This window comes from Aquarana catesbeiana, linkage group LG03 (assembly GCF_042186555.1).
Source record: "Aquarana catesbeiana isolate 2022-GZ linkage group LG03, ASM4218655v1, whole genome shotgun sequence".
In the NCBI taxonomy this organism is placed as follows: Eukaryota; Metazoa; Chordata; class Amphibia; order Anura; family Ranidae; genus Aquarana; species Aquarana catesbeiana.
In genome coordinates this window covers 16,055,292-16,064,397 of record NC_133326.1, presented here as the reverse complement: position 1 = coordinate 16,064,397, position 9,106 = coordinate 16,055,292, and the positions used below count along the sequence as shown (strand labels likewise).

Here is a 9,106-nt window from a genome sequence, read left to right as displayed (position 1 = left end):
TCCTCTCTGCGACCGACAACACTTGCCCAATGTGCCTGCTCGTAGACACTTCCTAGTAGCGTTGTCGGTGTCCAGTCCAGCCCTGCCCTGCCCCACCCCACCCATGCCGTATCGCTCGCCGGCCACAGAGCAGCAGGTGCATATCACTTGCGGAAGTGACGGCGCTAGCTCTCACTGTACACGCGCCCACTGGCTGCCGTTTGGGGGACTGCGGTTACGTGATGTGGAGTAAATCATCTCAAAAGGATAGAAAAAAAAAATTTGATTTTTTTTTTTGTATTTTGGGGCAAATCAATCACTTTTTACTACAACAAGGATTGCTTGGGACGGTTAAGGAGGGGTTTCAACCACTTTAAATGTCATGGTTCCTTTCACATTATACAAATTGTTTAATTTGTACACAGGAGAATAAAGAACGATTCTGCTTTCTAGTACCGCAAAGCCGTGGGACATATCCCAAAGATAAAATGTGGAGGACAAGGAAGCAATACGGAGGATGATACATATATATGTCGCTCTAGAATTATTAGCTCCAGAGGGGTTCTCCTCCATCACAGCTAAAGCTTCTGCATCATTTTTAACCTATATGGAATTAGTGTATTTATTGCTGATCCAGAAATAGAGATGAAGTGTCAAATATTTTATATATATATATAAAAAATAAAATAAAATAAACACCATGGGAGGCAACTCAAAGCGGCTGCTGAACCACAAATCCCGCGATCTGCTGCCAGCTTCTGGATGTTGCCACCAACTAAACCGAGTAGGGGCTGAAACATGTTTTTCTTAAATTGCTTCAAACTAAAAAAAACAACAGTGCCAAGGAGGCAAAAAATAAATTAGGAGATGACAGATTAAAAAGGAGCCCCACCAATGGGGGCATAGTAACATACCGCTTTATAAAACATTTTCTTCGCTCGGTAACTTTCCAGAAAATAAAATTAAATCATGACTTTACTAGGCATTTGAAAACCCTATTTTACGCAAAGATTTTTTATAACATTAAATATAAATATTCTGTGTAAACTACAACACTCGGAATGATGTGGATCTCTCGTCTTCCTCCTTTTTTTAATAAAGGACCTGAACTTCAAGCCTAAGAGAAGGCTACCCTGCTTTTCTTCCATAACTCGATTCTCACGCAGGCCCCATTCGCTAGAGTGAAAATCTTCCTGTATTGCTTGTTCACAATGCTGGATCTCATCGGACACGCGCGGGGGGGTGTCGAGATCTGCCGCATGTTAGCTATGAAAACGATGAGGACCAGAAGACGCTCAGAGGAATGGCTGCCCGAAGATTCTCCTGCATTCTGTGACGCCTGTGCTGGGGGGACGGTCGCAGATCTGGGTGCATTTCGCTTGCTCGGGGCTCAGTCGGTCATAAGCGGCTTTGTATTCCCGGTCAAATACATCTGGAAGAGAGCAGTGAGAATATATATTATTTAACCACTTAAGGACCAGGCTTTTTCTGGCACTTTTTGTTTACAAGTTTAGATCAGAATTTTTTGCTAGAAAATTACTTATAACCCCCAAACACTATGTATATACAGTATCTTACAAAAGTGAGTACACCCCTCACATTTTGGTAAATCTTTTCTTCTATCTTTTCATGTGACAACACTGAAGAAATGACACTTTGCTACAATGTAAAGTATTGAGTGTACAGCTTGTATAACAGTGTAAATTTGCTGTCCCCTCAAAATAACTCAACACACAGCCTTTAATGTCTAAACCGCTGGCAACAAAAGTGAGTACACCCCTAAGTGAAAATGTCCAAATTGGGCCCAAGTTTCAATATTTTGTGTGGTCACCATTATTTTTCAGCACTGCCTTAACCCTCTTGGGCATGGAGTTCACCAAAGCTCCACAGGTTGTCACCGGAGTCCTCTTCCACTCCTCCATGACCACATCACAGCGCTGGTGGATGTTAGAGACCTTGCGCTCCTCCACCTTCCGTTTGAGGATGCCCCACAGATGCTCAATAAGGTTTAGGTCTGGAGACATGCTTGGCCAGTCCATCACCTTTACCCTCAGCTTCTTTAGCAAGGCAGTGGTCATCTTGGAGGTGTGTTTGGGGTCGTTATGTTGGAATACTGCCCTGCGGCCCAGTCTCTGAAGGGAGGGGATCATGCTCTGCTTCAGTATGTCACAGTACATGTTGACATTCATGGTTCCCTCAATGATCTGTAGCTCCCCAGTGCCGGCAGCACTCATGCAGCCCCAGACCATGACATTCCCACCACCATGCTTGACTATGGACACACTTGACACTTCCACCACCATGCTTGACTAAAGACACACTTGTCTTTGTCCTCCTCACCTGGTTGCCGCCACACACGCTTGTCACCATCTGAACCAAATAAGTTTATCTTGGTCTCATCAGACCACAGGACATGGTTCCAGTAATCCATGTCCTTAGTCTGCTCGTCTTCAGCAAACTTTTTGCAGGCTTTCTTGTGCATCATCTTTAGAAGAGGCTTCCTTCTGAGACGACAGCCATGCAGACCAATTTGATGCAGTGTGCGGCGTATGGTCTGGGCACTGACAGGCTGACCCCCCACCCCTACAACCTCTGCAGCAATGCTGGCAGCACTCATATGTCCATTTCTCAAAGACAACCTCTGGATATGACGCTGAGCACGTGCACTCGACTTTTTGGTTGACCATGACGAGGCCTGTTCTGAGTGGAACCTGTCCTGTTAAACTGCTGTATGGCCACTGTGCTGCAGCTCAGTTTCAGGGTCTTGCCTATCTTGTTATAACATAGGCCATCTTTATGTAGAGCAACAATTTTTTTTTTTCAGATCCTCAGAGAGTTCTTTGCCATGAGGTGCCATGTTGAACTTCCAGTGACCAGTATGAGAGCGTTAGAGCGATAACACCAAAATTTAACACACCTGCGTCCTTGTAACACTAATGAGTCACATGACACTGGGGAGGGAAAATGGCTAATTGGGCCCAATTTGGACATTTTCACTTAGGGGTGTACTGACTTTTGTTGCCAGCGGTTTAGACATTAATGGCTGTGTGTTGAGTTATTTTGAGGGGACAGCAATTTTACACTGTTATACAAGCTGTACACTCACTACTTTACATTGTAGCAAAGTGTCATTTCTTCACTGTTGTCACATTTCACACATACATCTTGTGCTTAATCATGATTAAGCACAAGATGTGTGAAACGCGTCTACGTGACCACGATTTGGTGTCTTTGGTGTTATCTTTGTGAAACTAGATAAAAGGCAATCGGAAGTTCTGGATGTGCAGCCTTTCCTTTCCTCTTTCAAAGTTTCCCGCGGAGGCGGGCCGGGTTAGCACTCTGCAAGATACTCCAATTAACCTTATCTTTATACACCTGGAGCAGCGGTTCTTTTTCATGCCCTTTGTGCCTGCCACCTAGATGGGGTAGTGCCGGTGGACCGGCAGAAAGCGAGAGGGGTGGGGTTTTTTTTTGCCCCCCCAAACAAAAAAACACCAGCCGCCACTGGATCGGGTAACACACAAATCTCACCTATGTCAATGTTATCTCTTCCGAGGGCAACCAGAGACAAGAAGAGAATCTCTCTGTATAAACTCCTACAAAACAAAGAGAATACATGTGAAATCTGCAAAACACAAACATTTATCATACAGTTCGCAGGTATTACACCAGGTTATTACATTGGGCCATACTCCCCCCCCCCCCCCCCACACACACACAACACATACAATATATGTCTAAGGCATAAAGGGGGCAGTTTGGCACATGTGCTCCATATCATGGTATATTTGGGGGACACAGAGGCGTAGGTGCAGAATCTATGGCAGGCTAAAAAAATGAGGTGGCTGGATGCTGTACTGAGCGGTACTCGCGTTTAGAGCTCTATGTGTTCAAGCCAATTAGCTGACATCGGCTCTTCTTATATGGCTTCTTCACACTAGCAGTTGAGGGGCTGTAAAACCCTGTAGTTGAGCCATATTTTTTTTTAACCACCCCCATAACCGCTTCCCCATTAGCTGCAGAGGCCAGGGGCGTACACATGCCATGGCACGCCGCAGCAGGAATGATACCTTCTGTCGCTAGGCGTAGTGCCAAGTGTAATACATTCAAGTAAATAGGGCTGCTGTTTAGGCCCCGCAATGGAGTGCTATTCACTCAATTGCATTGCACATACTTGCAGGGTGCTTGTTACAGCGGCCCTGTTCAAATGAATTGGATGCCCTAGCGTGGGGCTCAAGGGGATAAGGGCAGGCAGTGAGGAGGAGATACAACACCTCCTGTCAAAAGCTCTCTGAACGTGGCTTGCTCTACAGAGATAACAGCACATGTGAACGAGCCCTTAGTCACCTTGTTAAACGATTTCTGCTGCTACACCCACAGAATCTGCACTATAAAACAAGTAGTTGCTTCTCCTTGGCTCTACAACCATGATAGCAGTATAAAAATCTTCTGGTTGTTACAGTACCTCTGCCGTGTTGCTTTGTGACTGTGCTGCAGGGACTGGAGAATTTGGCTCATAGGCCCATAAACATTGTTGTTCTTGATGCTCTTCACTAGGCCTTGCAGAAACTCCTGATCCACGTTTTCATCCTCCTTCTGCTGTGCAAGAGCCAGAGGATGTTCTTGGGCTGCAAACAGACACAACTTTATTAGTGTGCACATCACAGAGACCACAACTTTATTAGTGTGCACATCACAGACACCACAACTTTATTAGTGTGCACCTCACAGACACCACAACTTTATTAGTGTGCACCTCACAGACAGCAAGAAAACAGTCATACTCACTTCTTAAATTTAAAGCCAAAATTTAGGTAGGACTTTTTTTTTTTTTTTTTTTTTGTATGGTTCCAGGTTGCACCAGTGTTAAAATGAATGTGCCATACTGAGCCAATCCATGTAGAAGCTGGAAATCTCTCTAGTAGGCACTGCTAGTCCCATCATCTCCACTGGCATCCAGGTCCATCATTGTACGGCTGCCCTGCTGCTTAGCGACACTTAGAATTTCCCGACACTTAGAATTTCCCGACACTTAGAATTTCCCGACACTTAGAATTTCCCGACACTTAGAATTTTCCAATTTTACGAAACGTAGAATTTTCCAATTTTACGAAACGTAGAATTTTCCGAATACCGAATTTCCAAAATGTAGAATTTTACAATTTCCGAAATTTAGAATTTTGGAAATTTCATAAATTTGAAAATTTTATAATTCGGAAATTTGAAAATCCAAAAATAAGAATGAAAATCTGAAAATTCAAAAGAATGAAAATCTGAAATAACTAATAAATATTAAATTATAGGTATTGGAATTTCCTTTCAAATTTGTCTGTTAGTGAACGTAACGAGTACGAATTTATCCGAAGTTACGAATGATCTGAATTAATGAATGCTGCATCTAAACAAATGGAACGTAACAATCTAATAATAATAAATAATAATAATAAAACCTTTTTATTATTATTCATTTGTAACATTCCATTTATTTAGATGCGGCATTCATTATTTCGGATAAATTTGTATTCGTTACGATCACAAACAGTCAAATTTGAAAGGAAATTCCAATACCTATAATTTAATAGTTAGTTATTATTAGTGAGCTATTATTTCGAACGTTACTGATTTTCTTTCTTTTTTTCAGATTTAGAAATTCGGAAATTTGAAATTCCTAATTCGAAATTCAATATTTCTAAATCCGAATTTTCAGATTTCCCAAAAAAGCAAAAAAAAAAAAAAAAAAAAAAAAAAAAAAAAAGAAAGCGAAGAACGAACACATGTGGAGACTGTGACATCATTGCCTTGCCTCATTCCTTTGGAGAGGATGCTTTGCATTCATTCAGAAAACGCAAAATGTTCTCCAAATGGCACCCATGCCAAGCGAGCGGTTCACTCTGCAGTAGGGCAGCTTCTTAATACAGAACCCGGAAGCCAGCAGCAATCACTGTAGTAGCAGAGCTCACCAGAGTGATTGGGCATGTATGTTGGCTACCGGTGGGACTTGGTCAATGCAGCATCCTGCATCTCTGTGAATATGGATCCCTTAGTCTGATTCATACATTTCCATGTTCATTACTAGGTTATAGCTTTTAACCATTTTACTTTACAGATTATGTCTATGCATCAACCCCTGAAGAGCAAGGCTGAACTCACGAAACGCCTGCCGTCGTTTTACGTCAGTACTTTGACGTAGAATACCAGGGGCTATGGCAGCTATCTTAAACGGCGGACGGTCCTCTTTCTGATAAAAAAGTGGTCTCCGCGGCAGATTCGCCGCAAGATCACTTTTATCGTGGGCGGGAGAGGACCCCCCCCTTCCGCCGCGCTCTGGTAGTCTCCGCCGCTTACCGGAGCTGATTCCGTCCTCTCCCTTCTGAGACATGGAGCCAAGTGAGGGAAAGATGCCCCTCCCCACTCGGCTCCATAACATTGGATGACGGAAGCGGCATCAAATGTCACTTCTGTCCAATGGTCTTAAAGGGGACATTTTTTAATTTATTTTAAAGACATTTATTTATTTATTTTTTATTGCATTTAAGTGTAAATATGAGATCTGAGGTCTTTTTGACCCCCCAAATCTCACATTAAAGAGGTCCTGTCATGCTTTTTTTCTATTACAAGGGATGTTTACATTCCTTGTACTAGTAATAAAAGTGACCCAGATTTTTTTCCTTTAAAAGGACAGTGTAAAAATAAAAAATAAAAAAGTAAATAAGAAAAAAAATTTAAAGCACCCCGTCGCGCCGAGCTTGTGCGCAGAAGCGAACGCATATGTTAGTCGCACCCGCATATGAAAACAGTGTTCACATTGTACACCTCTGTAACTCAAAACGGTCTTAAGTAACTCAAAGACATGTATCCGCTCCCCCACCCCGAAAGGTGCCAATGTGTGGCACCGGAGGGGGGGGGGGGGGGGGGGAGAGGAGACAAATGAGCGGAATTTCCACTTTTGGGTGGAACGCCACTTGAATGAACTACAACAGCGCCGCGGTAGTTCACTGAAAACCACAAGCTGATAGCCGCAAAGAGGTGTTCATTTTGACAAATTTCAATATATTTTTCGTCATAGTCTTTTGACTAAAATACCATTTTAGTTTTAGTATTTTAGTCATCTGAATCGTTTTAGTTTTAGTCGTATTATAGTCGACTAATATTCAGGTACATTTTAGTCAACTAAAAAAAAATCTAATAGGTTTAGTTAAATTTGAATGCATTTTTTAAGCATTTCTTTGGAATTGTCGAACTCATTTATTTACCCCTAGAGTAAAAATTGAAAAACATTATTTATGGTATTTGGGGGTTGAACATTCACTACAGACACAGATTTAGCCGTTGTCATATATAACGTCTTTATAAATAAAAGTTTCATAAACAAAACAAAAGTATTGCTTTTTGACAAGCAGAAGTACAACTTGAAAATATAAAAATAACTAAAGAAATTTCCAGTTTTTAAGATTTTTTTTTTTTTATTGCATTTTAGTGTAAATATGAGATCTGAGGTCTTTTTGAGCCCAGAATTCATATTTAAGAGGTCCTGTCATACTTTTTTCTATTACAAGGGATGTTTATATCCCTTGTAATAGGAATAAAAGTGACACCATTTTTTTTCTCAAAAGAACAGTGTAAAAATAAAAAATAAAAGGTAAAATAAATACGAATTTTTTTTTTTTTTTAAACGCGCCCCGTCCCACTGAGCTCGCGGGCAGAAGCGAACGCATATGTGAGTAGCGCCCGCATATGAAAACGGTGTTCAAACCACACATATGAGTTATCGCTGCGATTGGTAGAGAGAGAGCAATAATTCTAGCCCTAGACCTTCTCTGTAACGCAAAACATGCAACCTGTAGAATTTTTTAAAACGTCACCTATGGAGATATTAAGGGTAAAAGTTTGTCGCCATTCCATGAGCGGGCGCAATTTTGAAGCGTGACATGTTGGGTATCAATTTACTCGGCATAACATTATCTTTCACAATATAAAAAAAATTGGGCTAACTTTACGGTTGTCTTATTTTTTAATTCAAAAAAGTGTATTTTTTCCAAAAAAAGTGCGCTTGTAAGACCGCTGCGCAAATACGGTGTGACAAAGTATTGCAATGACCGCCATTTAAATCTCCAGGGTGTTAGAAAAAAAAAATGTATAATGTTTGGGGGTTCTAAGTAATTTTCTAGCAAAAAAACCCAGTTTTTAACTTGTAAACAACACATCTCAAAAAGAGGCTCGGTCCTTAAGTGGTTAAGGAAAAAAAATAAGAAAAGCCTTTTTCTTTTTGCAGCTTAGTAGATGCCCCCTACATAGTCTTATGTGGTAGTGCAGTGTTAATTTTGGCATAAAATTTCAATTCAGTTTTAGTCATAGTCTTTTTACCAAAATGCCATTTTAGTTTTAGTCGTATTTTTTAGTCATCTCAATTGTTTTAGTTGTATTTTAGTAGACTAAAATAGTATTTGTCACAGACCTAGCCGGGACAGAGGCTGTTGGAGAGGACTGTATGCAAGCCTGTTGCCTTTTGATTATGGGCCCTGGATTTTCAATGGATTCATTCTGTTGGGACACATCCTGTGAGGAGATGCTGGTGTCATCAACCTGTGTTTATGTTAATTGAATGAGCTAATGACATTGTCCTCTATACAATGTAGGAGACGGGACGACTGATATTGTGTTAATTAACTGTATGAAGCTCGGTGACCACAAGTCTGGGCGAAAGGTCATGTCTCAGTCACCTAGGCTGTATAAAGGATTAGATAATTAGCTCATGTTAATTAGGTTACAGTTGTATTGTTAGAGGAGGTTCCAACGGCATATAAAGTCTTGTAACTTTGATTCATAATAAACAGTCCATGTTAGCAGTGAAGCAAGTGTCGCCTTGTTTTCTGCTCAGAGAGGATGGAATATCTGATATCTGTATACAGACTGGGAGGAAGTGGTATATGACGGAAGCACTCAAGCGGAGTGTGGGACGTTCCGTGACAGTATTAATTTAGTTTACGAAAATATTTTAGTCAACGAAATGAACGCTACCACAAAAGGCTGCCAGACCTCGTAGTATCCCATTCACGGACCCAACTATAAACATTGTAACGTTTTGTTCTTTAGATCAAAGGAATGAACTTCGGTCTGTAAATGGAGG

The 9,106-nt window shown here is 41.2% G+C and overlaps 1 protein-coding gene across 1 annotated transcript in view; it reads right to left on the bottom strand.

Moving 5' to 3' along the window:
• Positions 1–260: 260 nt before the first annotated feature.
• LOC141131235 (C-myc promoter-binding protein-like) overlaps positions 261–9,106 on the bottom strand; it is a gene marked incomplete in the record, with an annotated part of 198,952 nt that continues 190,106 nt past the window's right edge. Inside the window, 3 exon segments of the mRNA XM_073618313.1 lie at positions 261–1,411; positions 3,511–3,575; positions 4,445–4,607. Of these exon segments, the coding sequence (XP_073474414.1) occupies positions 1,275–1,411; positions 3,511–3,575; positions 4,445–4,607 (365 nt within the window).